The 23580-nt window shown below is 39.4% G+C and overlaps 2 protein-coding genes across 13 annotated transcripts in view; one reads left to right on the forward strand and one right to left on the reverse strand.

Moving 5' to 3' along the window:
• HOOK3 (hook microtubule tethering protein 3) overlaps nt 1-3482 on the reverse strand; it is a 113303-nt gene extending 109821 nt beyond the window's left edge. For 6 of the 7 annotated variants that reach the window (XM_042934710.1, XM_042934708.1, XM_042934706.1 and 3 more), the window contains exon 1: nt 3232-3482. In XM_042934710.1, the coding sequence (XP_042790644.1) occupies nt 3232-3288 (57 nt within the window). In that variant the 5' untranslated portion in view covers nt 3289-3482. Of the gene's footprint in view, nt 1-2605; nt 3003-3231 lie in introns of those variants that run through there. The other variant, XM_042934709.1, reaches the window with a different exon arrangement.
• Nucleotides 3483-3715: 233 nt separating this feature from the next.
• The window catches only part of RNF170 (ring finger protein 170), a 43605-nt gene continuing 23740 nt past the window's right edge, over nt 3716-23580 (forward strand). Inside the window, exons 1-3 of one of the 6 annotated variants that reach the window (XM_042934714.1) lie at nt 3716-3923; nt 9863-9988; nt 10672-10815. In XM_042934714.1, the coding sequence (XP_042790648.1) occupies nt 10679-10815 (137 nt within the window). In that variant the 5' untranslated portion in view covers nt 3716-3923; nt 9863-9988; nt 10672-10678. Of the gene's footprint in view, nt 3924-4020; nt 4244-9862; nt 9989-10671; nt 10816-23580 lie in introns of those variants that run through there. The other 5 variants (XM_042934713.1, XM_042934716.1, XM_042934712.1 and 2 more) reach the window with 5 other exon arrangements.

Genomic DNA, 23580 nt, shown 5'->3' on the forward strand with positions numbered 1-23580 from the left:
GCGACTAACATACATCCCTTTAGACACCTGAGGTTTTATTATTTTAACTATTCCTAGTGGAAGAATTTTTGAAGTATACTATATACCACCTATCTAGTACTAAATGCTATGTAGTGAAAATAAACTTTTGATATTCAAGATCATAATTATGATCTTCAATAACTGAGCATGGAGGCTCTTGAATTCTATAAGGCTGTCAGTTCAAAGGGTGAATCACCCAGACTGAACTTTCAGTTCTTGGATCTTCTAGGTCACTAGCAGCTGTCTTGTATCTTGCCTAATATTACAGTTACCTTCTAACCTTCTGTGTGCACAGAACCCACGTGACCAAGGCGGCTAGAAGTTTATGTAAAATAGAGCAAATCAGTCTAAATGGGAGTTTATTCTTTTCTAAGTAGGCTCTATGCGAAACATGGGGCTTGAACTCAAGACCCTGAGATTGAGAGTCACATGGGTCTACTGATTGAGCCTGCTAGGTGCTCCAATGGGAGTCTTGTCTTTGGAGTGTACTGCATGCATTTTTTTCTCTTACACTTGGTTTTGGAATTGTTTTCAGCATAAGCTGGCCTCCAGATATGAGGGGAACTACTAGACTAAATGTACACTTTCAGCTACCTCAAACATTTTCTGCACATTTATTCTGCTTTCTATAACGACAAGTTAAAGAAAACAAATCCAGCATTTAAGCTCAACTTTATTTTGAAAACATTTCAATGCACAAGGTTTTAAAATGTTTCAAAATCTCAGAATTGTAAATCTTTGTGTAGACTATGCTCTCCAGTTTTGTTATTGACAATCTCTAATTAAAAAAAAATTTTTTTTAATGTTTATTTTTGAGAGAGAGAGACACACACAGAGTGCCAGCAGGGGAGGGGCAGAGAGAGGAGGAGACACAGAATCAGGATGCAGGCTCCAGGCTCTCTGTTGACAGCACAGAGCCTGATCTGGGGCTTGAACTCAAAGACCAGAAGATCATGACCTGAGCCAAAGTCGGATGCTTGACTGACTGAGCCACCTAGGTACCCCGACAATCTCCAATCTTATTTTCTCCAGAAATTTTCCTTGATGAGCTTTCCAGTGACATTTCAAAAATCCTTTTAAGGGAGTTGGTTAAGTGTCCGATTTCGGCTCAGGTCATAATCTCACGGTTAGCGGGTTTGAGTCCCACTTCCCGCTCTGTGTTGACAGTTCAGAGCCTGGAATCAGCTTCGGATTCTGTGTCTTCCTCTCTCTCTTGCTCTCCCTGGCTAGCACTGTGTGTGTGTCTCCCTCTCAAGAATAAACATTGAAAAAAAATTTTTTAATCCTTTTCTACAATACCATATTCCCTGACCTCTCTAGTATCTGATAACCTGTGTTTTTTTTTATATTTACCAGATTCTAAATAGATGCTCTTGTGTGCTTCTGTTAGTATCCCTTCAAACATCCCTTTATGATTCTTCCTCTCTATTTTTATTAGCATTTCTCACTCAAATAATTGCACCGATTACCATCTTTTTGTGGACGCTCTTCAAATACACCTCTACTTCCAAGACTTGTCTTTCTAGACTTTAAGCAATGTAGCCCTACTTCAGATTCAGTTAGCTTCCTCATCTTTGCCCTCTTGCCTCTTTTTCTAGCATTGAGGGAGGCACTTATATAGACTCAAAAAGCACACCTTAAGATTCTCAATCTTCTGTTTACAACCTCTGCCAAATCTAGTTCTTCCACAGTACCAAAGAATGGTCATTCTTTCCTTTATCTCTCCCCTGCCTTGGACACATTATGCAGTTTATCAGTTTTTCTCTCCTCTAAAATACAGCAGTGAAATCCATCTCCTCGTTTGAAGTTGGAACCCATTGCATTTGTAAGTTGTATGTTAACTGTATTATTGCAAAAAACAAAAACAAAACCCTTGAAATCCCAATAGCCTAACATCAAAAAAAAATTACAGAATATATCAAGCCCGACCATTGTATGTATTATATCAGAAGACGTAATCTGAATCCTGACACAAAACACATTATGGAAACCTTAAGAGTATTTTCACCACCTTTGTTACAACCTACCTAAGGCAATGCTTCTCTAAACCCTCTACGGAAGTGCTCCCACACAGGAGAGTGACATCTATACTTCAAGGATTTAAACTTGTAACTCAAGGCACCGCTGAACAGAATCTCTGCCATCTGCGTCTTACCTTTAACATGAACCCAAATGCTGTAGTCACCTCAATCAACATCCTATTCTAGAAATGACGTTTAACATTTTTAGCAATGAGTAACACTCTGGGAAAAAGCAAAAGGTTTATCCCGTGGGTCTGCAGACCTCTACACACGCACGCACACACACACACACACACACCAAAAACTGACACCAGAGTTTGTGACACACACAGCATGGGTTTTAAGTCCAGCTCTCGAAGAAGCTGCTAAAGGCACAATTGTTAGCATCAGAATTGAACATGTAATGACTTTAAAACGTGACCATTTTAGTAAGAGTTTAATAATTTAAGATCAGAATCCCACAACGTTGCCCCCAAAATGTCGAGTTCCATTACTGATCCCCACATATCTTCCAGATTTGTTTTTATATTTATACCTTTAACAAGTACCTCCACACCGCTTACTTTCTAATCGCTGAAGCGCATCTCTCACTTAAAATACGGTCTCGGGGTGCCTTTTCATATTTTTCCTATCTTCCCTTCAAAGTACTTTTCTCTTCCAGTGGGCCTGGCTCATCCCTCAAGGGGCAAACCTCCGTCCTCCGTGAACGCTACAACAAAGGCGAGGAGCGTCGTAACCAAGGGTCCCGAGTGCCTCTACCGGCTGCGCGGGGCGCAGGGACAGCCAACACTTCGGTGTCCCTGGCAGCGCGAGAGGGAAGCACCAGCGCCTCATCAGCTGCAAACAACAACAATCCTAATCACAGTGCCGCCTGCACCCCATCATTAGCCTCCATAGGGCCGGTTTCCTCTCGGAGCGCAGCCAACACCTGAAACCCCAAGCCTGGCAAATTTCCCCCTCGGACCCGGGGCCGAGCCCCCAGCGCCCAGACGATACGCGCAGCCCCCCGCCCCACCCGGCCGCGGGGTAGACGCGGCCCACACCGGCGTCCCCCGGCTCCGCCCGCCCCAGGCCCCGGATGTGACGGCACCGCCGCCCTCGGCGCTCGCCCCCCGCGACAAGCGTGGGGGATCCCGGAAAGGAGGCCTGGGGGAGGGGGTCTTCCCCCGACCCGCCAGTCATCACATACCCAAGTGAGAAGGCTCTCGCACAGCTCCACCCGCTCCACCGACTCCACGTTGAACATCTTCCCCAGCTGGGGCTTGGCAGCGCCTCCCCACCACTCCAGAAACCGCTGCCGCTCGGTCTGGGGCTGCGTCGGAGGGTCTGGGCAGTTGACCTGGCCTCTGGCCCACCTTCTCCTCCCGCCCGGGCCGCGGACTACCTTCCCGGCGCTGCCAGCGGCTCCCGCACCGTCACCCCCGCTGCCCCTCCTTCTCTTTTCACTCGGGACCGCGCGCCCGCCGCGCGCGCCCCCGGCCACGCCCGCAGCCCCGCGTCCCCGCCCCCAGCCCCCACACCCCTCCTCCGGAGAGCGCCGGCCCAGGCCAGAGCCACGGCCGACGAGCCACTGCGCACAATCGCGCTCCGGCCCGGCCCGCCTCCCCGCGGCCGCCGCCGCCGCGCGCGCCCCGACGCCGGCCCGCTGCGTGTCGCGGCGCGCACGCGCCCGGCCTTGGCGGCAGCGGCGGCGGCGGGTCCTCCTCGCCTGTCCGCTCGCACCCTTACGGAAGCTCGGCAGTGCGCGTGCGCCTGTGTCCGCACTCCAAATTGAAAAAGAGACAGCTAGTGATTGCCTGGGAGGGTGGCGGGGGCCGTGCCCGGAAATAATCTCTAGTCTCAGTCACCGGGAATTGGCGAGGTATCCTCTGCGGTGGAGAGGTACGCGCCCCCTCCCCCTCCGCGGCCCGCCTGGCCGCGGCCGGCCACGCCCACCCGCGTCCGGGCCCGCGGGAGCTGCGGGCTGGGCTCGGAAGAGGGCGGGACTGCCCTAGGGGTCGCCTCGGGCTTCGGGGCGGGGGGAGTTGCTGCCTCGGACTCAGGGGTTCCGCCTTCCTTCGGGAAGCCCGGGGCTAAACCCCAGAGTCGCCCGGCTCCCGCCCGGAATTCCGGAGACCGCGGAAGGGCCGACGTGGCGGGTGTCTGGTGGTTCTAGGTGCTTGGCCGGGTGAAGAGAGCCAGCCGTTCCTTCTTGGGTCGCGGTGAGCCTCGACTCCCTGAAAACTTAGGCTACTTTAGGGAGAGGGTGTGCGCCAGTTAGTCCGTGAGGACCCCGATAGTTCTTAGGGCCTGTTTCTCCTAGCGCAGAGCTAGGAGTTGGCCGTCTTAATTAATGGCTTCCTTGATTGTCCTCAAGTTCTCTCACCTTTTTAGAGTTGTGGATTTCTGCTGGGGTACCGTATATTTTTATGCGACATAACATGCAGAAAAGTGCATACAATGTACATTGATAAAGAAAAATATTTAATAAACACCCAGATAAAAACAAAAGAACACTGCCCATATTTCAGAAGTTCTACCCACACATAATGTTCCTTCCTGAGAACAATTCCCTCCCTAGACTGACTTTTAGGATACTCACTTTCTTGCTTTTCCGTAGAGCTTTGCTATATGCATGCCTGAACAGTATAGTTTTACTTTGCGTGTTTTTGAATTCTAACGAGTGGGATCAGTGTATTTTGTGGCTTTGAATTAATAGTAAATTTGTTTATATCGATAGGTAATTTACATTGCTGTCTAGTATTCCGTTGCATGATTATAACAGTGTACACATTCTGTTAATGGACATTTTTTTGTTCCAGTTTGAGGCTACTAAAAACAGTGCTGTAAGCATTCTTACACCTGGGTACTAGTGCAAATGTGTAAGGGTTTCCTTAGGATACATGCCTTGGAGTCCTAGGAGAATTGTTGAGTCATAGAATATGCTTAACTTAATAAGATAATGCCAAACTTTTATTTGGAGTGCAGCAAACTTAACTTCCTAGAGCACATCTTTACTCTGGTTTGTCAGTTCCTGGAGCCCCCCTTTTTCCCATTAGGAGTAGGTTTTGTCCCTGAGCATTAAGAATTGCAGTGAGTTTTTAAGGACGCATTACAAAGTACCAGTTAACAGTTGACACGTGATGATTTATCATTTTGCAAATGTAAAAAAATCTTACCTGAAGTCTTCTCAATGGTCATTTTAAAAAATGTTCTTCCCTATGCCAAGTGCAGAGAAATCTTTAGAGATGATAAATATGTATCTTGACTGCCTTTGTTTCCTCTGTTGTTGCCTCTGGATCTCTGTCTAACCAGAGTTCCTACATTCCATACTAGGTTGTTTCTGTCGAATCCCTAGCACTTTAATGACCATTACCCTTCTTAGACATGTAAAGTCAGTAAGTATATGTTACATTGACTTAAGCCTGACTCACCCACAACTTGTGTTTTGATGTGGAGAACTATATTCTAGCTTTTTCTGGAGGGACTGTGGTGTAGTGAACACCTTTACTCCAGCTGCTCAGGTTTTTAAGGCTTTGACACAGATGACCTAAGCCTCCTTTTTCAGTCTTGACTGCTCACCCATAATGCATTTATGCATGATACTGCAGTGTTCTTGAGATTTCATTTGTGGCTCTGATTATTCGCGATGAAGGAAATTATATTAAAAGCTTATTGGATGTAACTGTGGAAGTCATGTGACTATCATGTTTCTACATGAGCTTGGCTAAAAAGACAAAGGATTTCTCCTTTGGAAGTTATGGAATTTCCTGTATTTCCCTTATTTTTATTTACTTATTTTTTTCTGAAAATTTTGTAAAAGGCCAAGCTGAGAGGTGAGTATAATTTGCCTTAGCTGTCTCCTTACTTTGGTTAGTTGGAGACTAGTTGTCATCTATAGCTGTTTATCAGATTCAGATAAACATGGGGGTGTCCTATGTGGCCATGTTCCCAAGTCTTCTCAGGGAATACATACTTAGAGCTTTGATTAAAGAGAGTTTGAGATGCACCATAGTGCAGCTATAGGGAATGCATGGCTAAGTTTTAAAGTGGTTCTTCTTGACAGTTGTTAATAATAGTAACCAAGGGCTGCCTGGCTGGCTCAAACTGTAGAGAATGCAAGTCTTGATCTTGGGGTTGTAAGTTGGAGCCCCACATTAGGTGTAGAGATTACTTTAAAAAAATTTTAAAACATAATAATAATCAAAGTATTATAACTGTTTACTGAAAGTCTGTATGGTGTAACAAGCAATATGCTAAATGCTTTACCTTCATTATCTCATTATAAACTCCATAAAACAAGGAGCTTTTTTTTCATCAAAAAGTGGGCATTTGAGGGGCACCTGGCTGGCACACTAGGTAGAGCATGCAACTCTTGATCTCAAGGTTGTAAATTTGAGCCCTACGTTGGGTGTGGAAATTACTTTTAAAAAAAGTGGGCATTTGATATGGTTAAAATTATTTTTACATATTTTACATATGAGGGAGTTGAGATGCAGACTTCACATGAGTACACAGTTGCCTGACTCCAAAGCTTATGCTTCTCTAATATATGAAGCTACTTCTTAATAAGACTTAGCTAATCAATAGCAAAACCCAAGCTAGAAACCCATTCCTCTTCAGGCTTCTATCAATTATACCACACTGTCTCCAAGATCTATGGTGTGTTGTTTCTGTGAATCTCAAACAAAAATGAAGTACTGGTAACTCTTATCTTCATATTTGATAGGATCCTTTGAAATACATTAGAAATCATGTTCTATAAGTTTATAAACTTTATTTCTGGGTTTCAAGTAAGCAGCATTTAGTGGCCCCTAACACATGTAATATTCCCTGTGCACTGCTCTAAGGAATAAGATGTCTCTGTGAGTGTCTTAGAGTGCCCTTGATAGATACCTTTAGAAGGAAGGCGACCATCAGGAAATAGAGTGACTAGGGTGATAGGTAAGAATGGGACCGGACACAGACATTTTGTCTTTGAGCACTGAAGCCTAATTTTCATCACTCAAGGGAGGAAGTTAGGCACTCTGGCTTTTATTTTTATGGTTAAAGGAATACTATAGAACTGTGTCCTGGGAAAGGTGAAAGGCTGGCTCTCAGGTCTATTTCCCACGTGTAACCACTTTTAACTTGTATTTATCTTTCTGAGGTTTTTTGTTTGTTTTGTTTTGTTTTGTTTTGTTTTGTTTTGTTTTGTTTTAATTCAAAAAACCCTGAATCAGAGAGATGTAATTTGGGAAGGAACTTAAGAATCCTCAAGCGCAGTTTTTACATTTTGCTGAAAATGAGAGGTCATTAGAGTTTATGTAGGGCACAGTTTGTGGTAGTAGAATTGGAACTAAAATCTAGGACTGTTAATGTCCAAGTAGCAGTGCTTAGGCTTGAGTTGAGAGCCAATGCCATTGAACAAAACCAGGAGCACTGTTCTGATCTAGACAAGACCTGACTGTGAAAAGCAAAAGTTGAACTGAAGTTCAGATAAGATTGACTTTTCGAGATTGAGATATTATGTCATCTCCTCAAGTAGAAAATTTTCTTTTTGGTGTTTATCCTCTGTAATCTTAGATCAGCCTCTTTCCAAACAGAGTGATGTTATAATACCCCATTTTTGAGCTATTAGTTCCTGCAGTTTTGTTTTGTTTTGTTTTGTTTTGTTTTGTTTTGTTTTTTAACTCTGATCATAAGAAAAATTACTGGTGGAAGTTGAGCTATTGGCAGCCCGCAACAATTAGGTCAGTGATTAGTAGTTTTCCATATGAAAGCTCTAGGTTTAGCTGGGATTTCCATGTAACCAGAAAATGCAGCTGACCTCTCTGTTCCTCTCAGAAATTTATCAGCACTCTCCCCCCTACCTCTCCTCTCTAAGCCCAAACACCTTTGGGGATACTAGAATTTGTGGTATTGTGTCTTCATTTTAATAACATTGGGAACTTTTGCTGTAAAATTATGCAAATAACTTCATATGGCCATGCAAGAGTTAGAGTATCCTGGCTCTCTGAGCTCTTGGAAGTGTGCCTGAAGCAATATCATAAGCAATATCTTAGTTGCATAGAGGTTAAATATACAGTAGGATTAAAAGAATAGATAATTTGTACGGTGGAATTTAGTCACATTACCATTGATTGCACTTGAAAGAACACAAAAACAAGTGTAAGCCATTTAAAAAAAAATACAAGGAGTGTGGGGGAGAAAAAAATAACTATCTCTCTACTAGGTTCTTGGCAGAGACTCCCCTGTAATAAAAGACAAATTAACAGGAAAAAACCCCAGAAGTTTAATAACTTATAAACCTTCTGCGTACATGGGAGGTACCCAGGAAAACTGAGTAACTCCAAAATGTCCCAAACCATCACGTTATATACCACCTTCAGCTAAAGACCAAAGAAAGATGTTGGGGGAGGGAGGGAGCATAGTTATGAGAGATTTCCAGGAAAAGCACAGCAAACAAGGGTAATGTTATGCAGATTTAAGTCCCTGCCCCATTCATAAAAGTTTCTAGAGATTTAGTCCTCCTCTTCCGGTACAGAGAGAGACGCCCTTACAAATGGAGATTTTACTCATAAATGGCTCTTAAAAAAAGGATAGCTTCTACTTAGTTTTCAGAGCCTTTCCTTTGTTGTTTGTTTGTTTTTAATAACCAGTCTAAAGTAATTCTTGAACCAAAAGTCATATTTTGGGGTGACAAATTCTCCTATTCAGTAGTGAATTGCCTAAATGTATAGCATAGGGAAAAATCTTTTCACTTTTCAGTAGTTAGAGGTGGGAAATCTTGACACAAGGGGATAGCATTTTGGTTATCTTTCTGCAGATAGAAATAGTTCTGACTGTTCTTAGGACTTTTGATACAGCTGTACATAGCATCTCTAAAAAGAGCCAGACACCTGGCTGGTTCAGTCGCCGGAGCCTGTGACTTTTTATCTTGGGCTTGTAGAGTTGAGCCCCACGTTGGGTGTAGAGATTACTTAAAATCTTTTAAAAAATAAAATAAAATATAAGAAGAGGAAACCTGAAAAAATAAATATCTAAATACTACATGACCCACCCCTACACTACTTGAGGCTGTTGTTTCACTTTCATTTGGCAGTTCATTTAACTGTTCTTTTGAATGAAAATAATGAAGTTACAGCTGCTTTTCCAAGTTTCCTGGTGTGTGGCCTTCATAATGGTTATTTGAAACCTATCATTAGAAAGTTCCTGATATATTAGGCTGTTATTATGTGTAAAGCCGATGGAAACTGACCTTGATCTGTTTGTTTGCTTCCATAAGGTAATTTCGTTTTTAGCTGCTAGTTCAGATTCTCTTAAAGGTGTTAGACTTTCACAGTTTCCTCTTAACAGAGACTCACTAGATTAATGAATAAAACTTATCAGTGCAATAAGGTACATATATACAGAATTTTATTTTATTTTTTTAAGTTTCTTTTTTTTTTTTTAAGTGTATATATTTTTGACAGCGAGAGACAGACAGAGCATGAGGGGGAAGGGACAGAGAGAGAGGGAGACACAGAATCTGAAACAGTCTCCAGGCACCTAGCTGTCAGCACAAAGCCCGACACGGGGCTTGAACTCAGGAGCTGCGAGATCATGACCTGAGCCAAAGTCAGATGCTTAACCAACTGAGCCACCCAGGTGCCCCTGCAGGATTTTATTTTAATTATGAATAGTCATATATATTTAATTGAATATTTACTTCCTTTATTTTCCTTGTGGTGTCTTATGAGACTAAATTTTTCTCTTTTGCCATATAAAAAATAAGAATTACCTATGATACTTGGACTCTGATGTGGTTGGATTATTTCCCTTCATACCTATAGAAATTGAATATTACCATTTTTCTCTAGCTTAGTGTATGGGAAGCAGAGTTTCATATCCTCCCTCTTCTCTTCATAAGGAAATGCAGCCTCAGAGTGATTCCATATTCCAGGCAGTTCAAAGAATTCTGAACCATAAGCTGAGTTTAGTTCCAGGTGAGGCTAATTGTTTTCAAGCACCAGAATTTTCATTAATTCAACTAATCTTAGTAGATATAAATGTGCTATAGCCTAAATGTCTTTTACTTTTCAAATTACTAACACTGTAAGTAAGGTAAGTCACTTTTATTTAAACGTGTATTTATTAGGCCCTACTGTGTACAGAGCACTAAGCTAGATAATATAGGAATATTTACATAAGAAGAGAATATATTGCTTTCCTTATCTATACATGGTGCATTCCAGGACACATTTAGTGCTATAAGGGAGAGGAGGGATCTGATTTACTTGGAGAATTGATTTGGTATTCAAGAATGAGAAGAGCTGTTGAGCATGAGGAATGTCTTTTTTTCCTTTAAGATTAAAGGAACTGAGCTTGAAGAAGAAACGGTATTTTTTAATTTGTTTTTAAAAACTGTAAATGGATGACAAATTAGAGTAATTGTTTACTTTAAAGGAAGTAGAATTTTCTTTTCCTTAAAATAATGTGTCTGGCAAATTTTACAGAACTCAAAGGGAGAATCCTCACTGGAGTTGTACTTAATGCAACAACCTTCCTTAAGTGGGCACTCTGAAAATTTAAAAACCTTAGAAGTCAGTTATATTTATGTTGTTTTGATTAGTATATTTCATTTTTACTGTGTCATTTGTAACTTTCGTCTTGTTTCTTTATATTTTAGACTTGGAATGGCCAAATATCACAGTGAGGTTCAAAGTTTGAAACTGGATGATGATTCAGTCATAGAAGGAGTAAGTGACCAAGTACTTGTGGCAGTTGTGGTCAGTTTCGCTTTGATTGCTACCCTGGTATATGCACTTTTCAGGTGAGACTAAAGGACAAAAGAGTTGAAATAATATATATTTGCAAGGGCCACTGCCTTCTGACTGCTTCTAGTAATTTTTAATGCTTCATTTAAAAAGTGAGTAATAGAGCTCAGTGATTGTATATATTTACTAAGGTATTTTATTTTCCACTAGGCTCTAAATGCTACTATATATTTTTCCTGTCCTCAGCTGTCTTATGAGATAAAATTTAAACTTATCACCATATTTTGAATAAAATATTAATATTTTCAATGGAAGTATCACAGTTTAAGATAATAATTTTCATAATTGAATCGCTCAATTTGTAAGTGATGCAGACAATAAGTGCAAAATATTTTCAGTCTTCAAATGGAAAAACAGGCAAAAAAAAAGTTGGACAGTATGTAGGGAATTAAGATTACAATTAGGGGCACCTGGGTGACTCAGTCAATTAAGCATCTGACTCTTAATTTCAGTTCAGGTCATGATCTTACGGTTTGTGAGTTCAAGCCCTGCATCCAGCTCTCTGCTGACAGCCCTCTCTCTCTGTCGATCTCTCTGTCTCTCTGCCCACCCACCCGCCCCCCCCACCCCCAGTCGTGCTCTCTCTCTTTCAAAAATAAATAAACTTAAAAACAGATTAGGGGTGCCTGGGTGGCTCAGGTGGTTGGGCATCCATCTTTGGCTCAGGTCATGATCTTGCAGTTTGTGAGTTCGAGCCCGGCATTGGGCTCTGTGCTGACAGCTCAGAGCCTGAAGCCTGCTTCAGATTCTTTGTCTCTCTCTCTGCTCCTCCCCCGCTCGTTCTCTCTCTCTTTCAAAAATGAATAAATGTTAAAAAAAAAAAAAAGATTAAAATTACTGCTATAGAATCAGGAACAATCTTTAAAAGCCTCAGATGTTTATATGCCAATACACAGACTAGGATATAAACTAGAAATTTAAGTGTTAACACACAAAGATAAATAAAATTATATATATATATGTCATATATATACACATATATACACGTATATATATATACACACACACACACATATATATATAAAATTGAAAACAGAAATGGAAAAAAAGTATACAAGTATAAAATAGAAGTGCATCTGGGTGGCTCAGTCGGTTAAGTGTCTGACTCTTGATTTTGGCTCAGGTCATGATCTCATAATTCCTGGGATCGAGCCCTACATCAGGTTCTGCACTTAAAATGCAGAGCCTGTTTGGGATTCTTTCTCTCTCTTTCTGTCTGCCCTCCCCTGCTTGCAAGCTCTTTTTCTCTTTCTCAAGATAAATACATAAACATTAAAAAAAAAAAAAAGGTATGGAGGCACCTGGGTGGCTCAGTCGGTTAAGTGTCCAACTTCGGCTCAGGTCATGATCTCGCAGTTCGTGAGTTGGAGCCCCACATCAGGCTCTGTGCTGACAGCTTAGAGCCTGGAGTCTGCTTTGGCTTCTGTGTCTCCCTCTGTCTCTGCCCCTCTCCTGCTCATACTCTGTCTCTCTCTCGAAAATAAATGAACATTAAAAAGTTTTTGAGAAAAGTATTAAATAGAAAAAAAGATTAATTTCAAAAATTACAAATCAATGAGTTTGTTGTAAAAATTATAGAAAAGGTTCTTAAACATCAAGATTCTTAGATATGACACAAAATATGGGCAACAAAAGAAAAAATAGATAAACTGGGCTTCATCAAAGTTACCAAATTGTGTACTTGAAAGGACATAATCAAGAAAGTGGAAAGCCCACAGAATAGGAGAAAACATTTTTTTTTAATGCGTATTTATTTTTGAGAGAGAGAGAGCGCGCGTAAGCAGGGGTGGGGGCAGAGAGCAGGAGACACAGAATCCAAAGTAAGCTCCATGCTCTGAGCTCTGAGCTGTCAGCACAGAGGCTGATGCGGGGCTTGAACTCATGAACTGAGAGATCATGACCTGAGCTGAAGTCAGATGCTTAACCAACTGAGCCACCCAGTCACCCCAGGAGAAAACATTTCAAATCATATGTCCATATGTCACATGGATCTAGAATATATAAGGAACTTACAACTCAATAATAAAAAGGCAAATAATGCAATTAATAAATGGGCAAAGAATGTGAATGCACATTCCTTCAAAGCAGATATACAAATGGCTAATAAGCACATGAACATATGCCTGACATTGTTAATTATCAGAGAAATCAAAATCAAAATCACAGTGATACACAATTTCATACCCACTAGGATGGTTAGAATCACAAAATCAGATAATAACAATTGTTGAGGATGTGGAGAAATTGGAACCCTCATACACTGATAGTAGAAATCTAAAAATGATTCAACCTCTTTGGAAAACTATCACTTCTTCAAATGATTAAATATGCAATTTCATTCCTAAGTGTATATATATCCATGAGAAATGAAAGCACATTTGCACACAGAAACTTCTATAAGAATGTTCATGGCAGCATTCTTCGTAATAGCCAAAAGGTAGGAAAAAAAACAAATGTCCATCAATGGATGAATGGATAAACACGTGGTACACACACATACAATAGAATATTTTTCAGCTATATAAAGAATAATACTGATACATGCTACCTCATAGACGAAATTTGAAAACATATAGTAAGTGAAGTAAGCTAGATACAAAGGCCACGTATATATGAGTGTGTTCATATGAATGTCCAAAATAGAGAAACCTGTAGAGATTGGAAATAGATTAGTGATTGCTTGGGACTGGAGTGAAAGATGGGGGTATGAGGAATGATAGCTAAGGGGTACAGGGTTTCTTTTTGAGGTAATGGAAATGTCCTAAAATCGACTGTAGTGATGTTTGTATATATGTGTGAATATGCTAAAAACCATTGAATTGTACGTTTTAAATGGGTAAATTGTGTGGTATGGTATGTGAATTATATTTCAATAAAGCTGTTTAAAAATGAGTCATGACTTGGCAGATACAAATGAAGTATCTGCTTTTTATTAAGAATGGGATGAAGATAGAACTTTGTCAAGTTGAAGTATCCATGATAAATTGTTGAGTGAGAATTGTTGATTGAAAGATACATCATGACATGCCTGGGTGGCTCAGTTGGTTAAGCATCCAACTCTTGATCTCAGTTCAGGTTGTGATCCCAGGATCAAGGGATTAAGCCCTGCAGTGGGCTCTGCACTGAACATGGAGGCTGGTTAAGATTCATTCTCTCTCTCTCTCTGTCTCTCTCTCTCTCTGTCTCTCTCTCTTTCTCTGTCTCTCCCCTCCCCTTCCCCCTTTGCCCCTCTCTTCCACTTGTGCTCTCTCTAAAAGCAAAAAAATTTAAAAGACATCACAAAACCGTAAGTCAAGTAAACCATACTGTCTAAAAATTATTTTTGATAAAATTAATTTTATTTTAAAATATTTTTCCCCTTATTTTTTTTTCTAATTTCCCTACTATGGGTATTTATTACTTATATAATAAGAGTGTTTTCCCCACAGACTGGGAAGATATGAAGCCCAAACTAAAAGTTTTATATTTAATATATAAAATTGTGTGTTGGAGATGTCAAAAACTTAACAGTATTAGGCTGCAGTAATCAAAATAACCAGGAAGAGGTCACATTTGGCTTATATACAGTTTGGGTGAATTATTTTACTTTAATTTAATTTAATTTTATGTTTGGGGGGGTGAATAATTTTAAACCGGTAAACATTTCAGGGGAAGTTTTCAGAATGGATAAAGCTATAGAAACCATATAGAATGCTTGAAGGGACTGGGGATATCTAGCTTAGTGGAAAATACTGTTGGACATAAAAGTTGTCTTTAAAAATGATCAGGGTGGGGCGCCTGGGTGGCTTGGTCGGTTAAGCGTCCGACTTCGGCTCAGGTCACGATCTCGCGGTCCGTGAGTTCAAGCCCCGCGTCGGGCTCTGTGCTGACTGCTCAGAGCCTGGAGCCTGTTTCAGATTCTGTGTCTCCCTCTCTCTCTGCTCCTCCCCTGTTCATGCTCTGTCTCTCTCTGTCTCAAAAATAAATAAACGTTAAAAAAAAAAAAATGATCAGGGCTTTTTTTTTTTTTTTTTTAGTTTTTTATTTATTTTGAGAAAGACAGTGCAAGTGGGGGAGGGGCGGGGGGGGGGCAGAGAGAATCCCAAGTAGGGGATGGGGCCCGAATTCATGAAAGCATGAGATCTTGACCTGAGCTGAAACCGAAAGTGGGACACTTAACCAAATGAGCCACCAAAGTGCCCTGATCAGTGCTTGTTTTATTGAAGAAGAATTAGATTTATTCCATGTGGCTTCATTGACAGAACTAAGACCAGTAAGTAAAGATAAATGATAGATTTTGGATCAGCCTAAGTCACTTTTCAAATTATGTAAGGAGCTCCATTATTTAGACATTGTCTTGAATCTGTCATCTGATTGAGTGGGAGGTCAGTTTAAGTTTCTGTCCAGCTCTTCAGATTCAAATTCACTTGGCATTTGTAATCCTGTTACTTCAACTGCAGTTATCAATTAGTGATGAGTTGGGAGAGGGGTAGCATGTGTAGTTTAGAATTCAAAGGAAACTTTTGTCTCTTTTCTGTAATTTCTTTGATGTTTTGAGTCATAATTTTTTTGTATTGTGGTAAAATAAACAGCATAAAATTTACCACTTTAAGTGTACAGTTCAGTGGCATTAAGTACATTCACAATGTTGCATAACCATCACCACTATCTATTTCCAGAACTATCTTCTCCTAAACGGAAACTATGCCAATTAAACAATAACTGCCCATTCTACCTCCTCCTAAGCCCCGGTAACCTCTATTCTATCTTGTATCTCAATGAATTAGCCAGTTCTAGGAATCTCATAAAGTGGAATCATAAAATAATTGCCCAGTTGTATCTGGCTTATTTCACTTAGCATGATGCTTTCAAGGTCCATCTACATTCTAGCATGTATCAGAATATCATTTCTTTTTATGCCTGAATAATATTCCACCATATGTATATACCACATTTTGTTTACCCATTTATTTTTGATAGACATTTGGGTCTGTCAAATGCTTTTAATTGGAATTGCTGGATCATATGGTAATTCTATTTCAACTTTTTGAGGAAACTGTTTTTCACACTAGCTGGCCCATTTTACATTCCCACCAGCCGTGCACAATGGTTCTGATTTCTCTGTATCTCTCTCTTTTTTTTTTTTAAGTCTATTTATTTTGAGAGAGAGAGAAAGAGCAAGTTGGGGAGGGGCAGAGAGAGAGAGGGAGAGAGAATCCCAAGCAGGCTCAGCTCTGTCAGTGCAGAGCCCAACACGGGACTCAAACCCACGAACCATGAGATCGTTACCTGAGCTGAAGTCAGATGCTAACTGACTTAGCCACCCAGGTGCCCCTGATTGCTCTATATCTGTACCAACACTTGATACCTTCTATTTTTTTTTTTTTTTATAATTGTCATCCAAATGGGTATGAAGTAGTGTCTCATTGGAGCTTTGATTTGGCATTTCATTCATGATGTTGATCATCATTTCATTTACTTATTGGCTATTTGTGTATCTTCTTTGAAGAGAAGTCTATTCAGATTCTTTTCTCATCTTTGAATTGGGTGCTTGCTTTTTGTTTCGAGTAATGAGAATCTTTTTTAATAGATTGTCCACACAATGTGGGGCTTGAAGTCAAGACCCCAAGATCAAGTCTTATGCTGTCTCAACTGAGCTAACCAGGTGCCCTCTGAGAGTTGTTTGTTGTTTTTTTTTTTTAATCGAAGTATAGTTGACACAAAAGTTGTAAGAGTTCTTGATATATTATGGCATTAATCACATACCAACTATATGATTTACAGATGCTTTCTTCGATTCTGTGTGTTGTCTTACTCTTTTTTATTTTTATTCAAAAAAAATTTTTTTTAATGTTTATTTTTGAGAGAGACAGAGGCAGAATGTGAGTGGGTTAGGGGCAGAGAGAGAGGGAGACACAGAATCTGAAGCAGGCTCCAGGCTTTGAGCTGTCAGCATAGAGCCTGACATGGGGCTCGAACTCAGGAGCTGTGAGATCATGACCTGAGCTAAAGTCAGACGCTCAACCGACTGAGCCACCCAGGTGCCCCTTTTTACTCTTTTTTAAAGTGTTTTTTTAGTTTTCAGAGAGAGAGAGAGAGTAAGTGAGGGGCAGAGAGAGAGGGTGACAGAGGATCTGAAGTGGGCTCTATGCTAACAGCAGCAAGCCTGATGCAGCACCCAAACTCATGAGCCCTGAGATCATGACCTGGCCAAAATCAGATGCTCAACCAACTGAGCCACCCAGGTGTCCCTCTCTCTTTTTTTAAAAAAGTGTTTATTTTGAGAGAGAGAGAGTGGGAACAGAGGGCGGGGCAGAGAGAGAGGGAGACAGAGAATCCCAGGCAGGGTCCACACTCTCAGTGCGTAGAGCCCAATGCAGGGCTCAGTCCCATGAACCATGAGATCATGACCTGAGCCAAAATTAAGGGTCGGACACTCAGCCAACTGAGCCACCCAGGCACCCCTTTACTCTCTTTATGGTGCACTACTTTGGTAAAGCCCAATTTTTCTGTTTTTTCTCTTGATGCCTGTGTTGTTGGTGTCATATTTAAGTAATTATTGACAAATCTAAGGTCACAAAGATCTTCCCCTGTGTTTTCTTCTAAGATTTTTACAGTTTTAGCTCTTTGATTCATTTCGAGTTAATTTTTGTGTATGGTAGAAGGTAAGGATCCATCTTCATTCTTTTGCATGTGGATATCCAGTTTTCCTAGTATCATTTGTTGAAAAGACCACCCTTACCCCACTGAAGGGTCTTGGCATCCTTACCAAAAATAGTTTGACCATTTATATGAGTTTATTTCTGGACTCTGTGTTTTATTCCATTATTATATGTTTGTCCTTATGTCAGTACCATACCATTTTGATTAGTATAGCTTTGTAGTAAGTTTTGAAATCAGAAAGTGTGTGTCTTATAACTTCACTCTGTTTCAAGATTGTTTTGGCTAGTTGGGATCCATTGTAACATACAAATTTTTAGTAAAAAAATTTTTTTTTAATGTTTATTTATTTTTGAGAAAGAGAGAGACAGAGTGTGAGCGGGACGGGCAGAGAGAGAGGGAGACACAGAATCTGAAGCAGGCTTCAGGCTCTGAGCTGTCAGCACAGAGCCCAATGTGGGGCTTGAACTCACTAACCCTGAGATCATGACCTGAGTGGAAGTTGGACACTTAACTGACTGAGCCATCCAGGAGCCCCATTAGGAGTTTTCTTTCTTTTTTTTTTAGAGTTGATGATTTTTTTTTCCAATTTTTATTTCTTTTAAATGTTTTTTTTTTGTAAGTTAATTTTTTATTTATTTTGAGAGAGAGATAGAGAGCTAGTGGGGGAGGAGCACAGAGAGAGGGACACAGAATCCAAAGCAGGCTCCGCAATGTCAGCACAGAGCCCGATACAGGGCTCAAACTCACGGACAGTGAGATCATTACCTGAGCCAAAACCATGAGCCAGATGTTTAACCAACTGAGCCACCTAGGTGCCCCTCAATTTTTATTTTTAATTGCGGTATAATTGACATGCAATATTAGTTTCAGGTGTATAACATGGTAATTAGGTAATTATAAACATTACCAAATGCTTACCACAATGAGTATAGTAACCATCTGTCAACATAAAAAATTATTCACTGTATTTCCTATTTTGTATTTAATCACTGTTGTGATTTATTTATTTTATAATTGGACATTTGTACCTTTTAATCCCCTTCACCTATTTTGCTCATCCCCTTCCCCTCTTATAACCACCAATTTGTTTTCTGTATTTATGAGTCTGCTTCTGTTTTTTCGTTTGCTCATTTGTTTTGTTTTTTAGATTCCAGATATAAATAAAATCATATGGCGTTTTTGTCTTTATCTGACTTACTTTCATTTAGCATAATACCAACTAGGTCCATCCACGTTGTCATGAATGGCAAGATTTCATTCTTTCGTCCTCCTTCCCCTAGATTTCATTCTTTTAAAATATTTTTTTCATGTTTATTTATTTTTGAGAGAGAGAGAGCGCATGCACAAGTGGGGGAGGGGCAGAGAGAGGGGGATAGAGGATCTGAAGTGGGCTTCACATTGACAGCAATGAGCCCAATGTGAGGCTCAGATTCACAAACTGTGAGACCATGACCTAAGCCGAAGTTGGACGCTCAACCGATTGAGCCACCCAGGTGCCCTTAGATTTCATTCTTTCTTATGCTGAGTAATATTGCATTGTGTACATATATTACATCTTCTTTATCAGTTCATCTGTCAGAGGACAATTAGGTTGTTTCCATATCTTGTCTATTGTAAATAATGCTGCAGTAAATATAGGGGTGCATATATCTTTTCAAATTAGCGTTTTCATTTTCTTTGGGTAAATCCCCTGAAGTAGAATTACTAGATTGTATGATATTTCTATTTTTAATTTTTTAAGGAATTGCCACTTGGTTTTCCACAGTGGTACCAATTTACATTCCTACCAATAGTTCACAAAGGTTTGCTTTTCTCTACATTCTGGCCAGCACTTACCATGTCTTGTTTTTTTGGTAATAGCCATTGTGACAGGTGTAAGGTAATATCTCATTGTGGTTTTAATTTGTATTTCCCTGATGGTTAGTGACACTGAGCATCTTTTCATGTGTTTGTTGTCCATCTGTATGTATTCTTTGGGAAACGTCTTTTCAGGTTCTCTTACCATTTATTAATCGGATTATTTGTGGGGTTTTTTGGGTGCTGAATTGTATGAGTTCCTTATATATTTTGGATATCAACCCCTTGGTGGCTATTATCATTTGCAATTGCTTCTCCTGTTCAATATATCACCTTATTGCTTTGTGGATAGTATCCTTTGCTGTACCAAAGCTTTTTAGTTTGATTCAGTCTCAGTAGTGTATTTTTGCTTTTGTTTCCCTTGCTTGAGGAGAGAGGACCAGAAAAAATATTGTTAAGGCTGATGCCCAAGAGTTTACTGCCTGTGTTTTCTCCTAGGAGTTCTATAGTTTCATGCTCTACTTTAGGTCTTTAATCCATTTTGAATTTACCATTGTGTATAAAAGTATATGAAAGTGGTCCAGTTTCATTCTTTTGCATGCAGGTGTCCAGTTTTCCCAACACCATTAATGAAGAGATTGCCTTTTCCCCCATTGTATATTCTTGCTTCCTTTGTTGTAAATTAATTGACCATATAAGCATGGGTTAATTTCTGGGCTCTCTGTTCTATTGATGTGTCTACTTTTGTGCCAGTACTATACTGCTTTGATTCCTATAGCTATGTAGTATATCTTGACAACTGGGATTGTGATACCTCCAGTTTTGTTCTTCTTTCTTTGGCTCTTCAGGATCTTTTGTGGTTCCATACAAATTATGGACATTATTTGTTCTAGTTCTGTGAAAAATGCTGTTGGTATTTTCATAGGGATTACATTGAGTCTGTAAATTGCTTTTAGTAGTATGGACATTTTAACAATGTGAATTCTTTGAGCCCATGAGCATGTTATATCTTTTCATTTGTTTGTGTTGTCTTCAGTTTATTTCATTGGTATGTTATAGTTTTCAAAGTACAGGTCTTTAATCTCCTTTGTTAAATTTATCCCTAGGTGTTTTATTCTTTTCAGTACAATTGTGAATGGGATTGTTTTCTTAATTTCTCTTTCTGCTACTTTTTGTTTAATGTTTATTTATTTTTGAGAGAGAGAGAGTGGGCACAAGCAGGGGAGGGGCAGAGAGAGGGGACAGAGGATCTGAAATGGGCTCTGTGCTGACAGCAGCGAGCCTGATATGGAGCTCAAATTCATGAACCAGGAGATCATAACTTGAGCCAAAGTCAGACACTCAATCAACTAAGCCACCCAGGTGCCCCTCTGCTATTTCTTTATTAATGTATAGAGATGGAACAGATTTTTATATATTCGGTATCTTACAACATTACTGAATTCACTTATTCTAATAATTTTTGGTGGAGTCTTTAGGGTTTTCAACATGTAGTATCATGTCATCTGCAGATAGTGACCATTTTACCTTTTCCTTACCAATTTGGATGCCTTTCATTTCTTCTTTGATTGCTGTGACTAGGATTTTAGTAATGTGTTGAATAAAAGTGGCAAGGATAGACATCCTTGTTTTGTTCCTGCTCTTAAAGGAAAGCTTTCCACTTTTAACTATTCACTATGATGTTAACTATGGGTTTTTTATCTATGTCCTTTATTATGTTGAGGTATGTGTCCTCTAAACACACCTTATTGAAAGTTTTTATCATGAATGTATATTGACTTTTGTCAAATGTTTTTCTACATTTATTGAGGTGATCATATGAATTATATCCTTCATTTAGTTAATGTAGTGTATCATGTTGATGGAGTAATGGATATCGAACTATCCTTGTATTCCTGGAATAAATCCAACTTGATCATGGTGAATGAACCATTTAATGTATTGCTGAATATGGTTTGCTAATATTTTGTTGAGTATTGGTCTGTAATTTCTCTCCCTTTTTTTTATTGTATCTGTGTTCAGTTTTGGTATCAGGATAATGATGGCCTCATAAAATAAATTTGGCAGCATTTCTTTCTCTTTTATATTTTTAAAGTAGTTCAAGAAAGATAAGTATTAACTCTTCTTTAAGTGTTTGGTAGAATTCATCTGTGAAACCTTCTAGTCCTGGACTTTTCTTTCTTGGTTGTTTTTTGATTATGATTCAATTTTGTTATTAGTAATTGGTTTGTTCAGATTTTCCTTTTTTTCTTGATTCAGTTTTGGAAAATTGTATATTTATAAGCAGTTTATCCACTTCTATGTTGTCAATTTAGTTGGCATATAATTTTTTATAATATTTTACAGTCTTTTGTATTTCTGTAATGTTGGTTGTAACTTCTCTTTCTAATTTTATTTATTTGAGTTCTCTGTCTTTTTTTCTTGACGAGTCTGGCTAAGATTTATTAATTTTGTTTATCTTTTGAAAGAACTAGCTTTTAGGTTCACTGATCTATTTTTTTTTGAGTCTCTATTTCATTTATTTCTACTTTGATCTTTACTATTTCCCTCCTTCTACTAATTTTTGACCTTGTTCATTCTTTTTCTAGTTTCTGTATGTGTAACATTAGCTTGTTTATGAGAGTTTCCTCAAAATGGATTAAAGAACTGAATGTGAGACCTGAAACCATAAAAATTCTAGAAGAGAGCACAGGAAGCTATTTCTCTTACATCAGCTGTAGTAACATTTTTCTAAATATGTCTCCTAAGGCAAGGGAAATAAAAGCAAAACTAAACTATTGGGACTACCTCAAAATAAAAACCTTCTGCTCAGCAAAGGAAACAGTCAACAAAACAAAAAGACAACCTATTGAATGGGAGAAGATATTTGCAAATGATATATCCAGTAAGGGGTTAGTATCCAAAATATATATAAAGAACTTATACAACTCAATACCAAAAAAATAGGGGCACCTGGGTGGCTCAGTTGAGCGTCGGACTTCAGCTCAGGTCATGATCTCACAGTTCGTGGGTTCATACCCTGTGTCAGGCTCTGTGCTGACACCTCAGATCCTGGAGCCTCTTTCAGATTCTGTGTCTCCCTCTATCTGCCCCTCCCCTGCTCACGTTCTTTCTCTTTCTCTCAAAAATAAATAAGCATTAAAAAATTAAAAACAACAACAACAACAACAAATAATCCAATTACAAAATGGGCAGAAGACATGAATAGATTTACTCCAAAGAAGACATACAGAGACCAACAGGCACATGAAAAGATGATCCACATCACTCATCATCGAGGAAATACAAATCAAAGCTATAATGAGATATCACCTCACACCAGTCAGAATGGCTAAAATCAAAAACATAGGAAACAACAAGTTCTGGCAAGGATGTGGAGAAAAAGGGTCTTTGTTCACTGTTGGTGGGAATGCAAACTGGTACAGCCACTATGGAAAACAGTATGGAGTTTCCTCAAAAGATTTAAAATAGAACTACTCTGTAATTCAGTAATCACTCTACTGGGTATTTATCCCCAAAATACAAAAACACTAATGAACAGGATACATACACCCCTGTGTTTATTTGCAGTATTATTTACAATAGCCAAATTATGAAGCAGCCAGGTGTCCATCTATAATTTTTTTTTAATGTTTATTTATTTTTGACAGAGAGACTGAGCATGAGCAAGGGAGGGGCAGAGAGAGAGGGAGACACAGAATCCAAAGCAGGCTCCAGGCTCTGAGCTGTCAGCACAGAGCCTGACGCGGGGCTCGAACTCACAGGCTGTGAGATCATGACCTGAGCTGAAGTCGGATGCTCAACTGACTGAGCCACCCAGGTGCCCCCACCAAGTGTCCATCTATAGATGAATGGATAAAAAGATGTGGTATACAAATGCAGTGGAATATTATTCAGCCATAAAAAAGAATGAAATCTTGTCATTTGCAACAATATGGAGAGAGCTAGAAAGTGTAATGCTGAGTGAAATAAGTTGGAGAAAGACAAATACCATATGGTCTCATTCATATATGGAATTTAAGAAACAGAACAAATGAGCAAGGAAAAAAGAATGAGAAAGACAAAACTATAGAGAACAAACTTATGGTTATCAGAGGGGAGATTGGTGGGGAGAAGGGTGAATTAGCTGATAGGGATTAAAGAGTGCACTTACTATGATGAAAAAATAATAAAAAGTGAGTATTGATAGGTATGAAGTTATTGCCATTTTGTCAGCTATTCTCTGGTTTTTGTTGTTCTCTTTTCCTTCTTTTTCTTTTGCTCTCTTCCCTTGTTATTTGATTACTTTTTTTAGTGTTTACTTGTATTACTTTCTCTTTATT

The sequence above is a fragment of the Panthera leo genome, chromosome B1, assembly GCF_018350215.1.
Source record: "Panthera leo isolate Ple1 chromosome B1, P.leo_Ple1_pat1.1, whole genome shotgun sequence".
Classification (NCBI taxonomy): Eukaryota; Metazoa; Chordata; class Mammalia; order Carnivora; family Felidae; genus Panthera; species Panthera leo.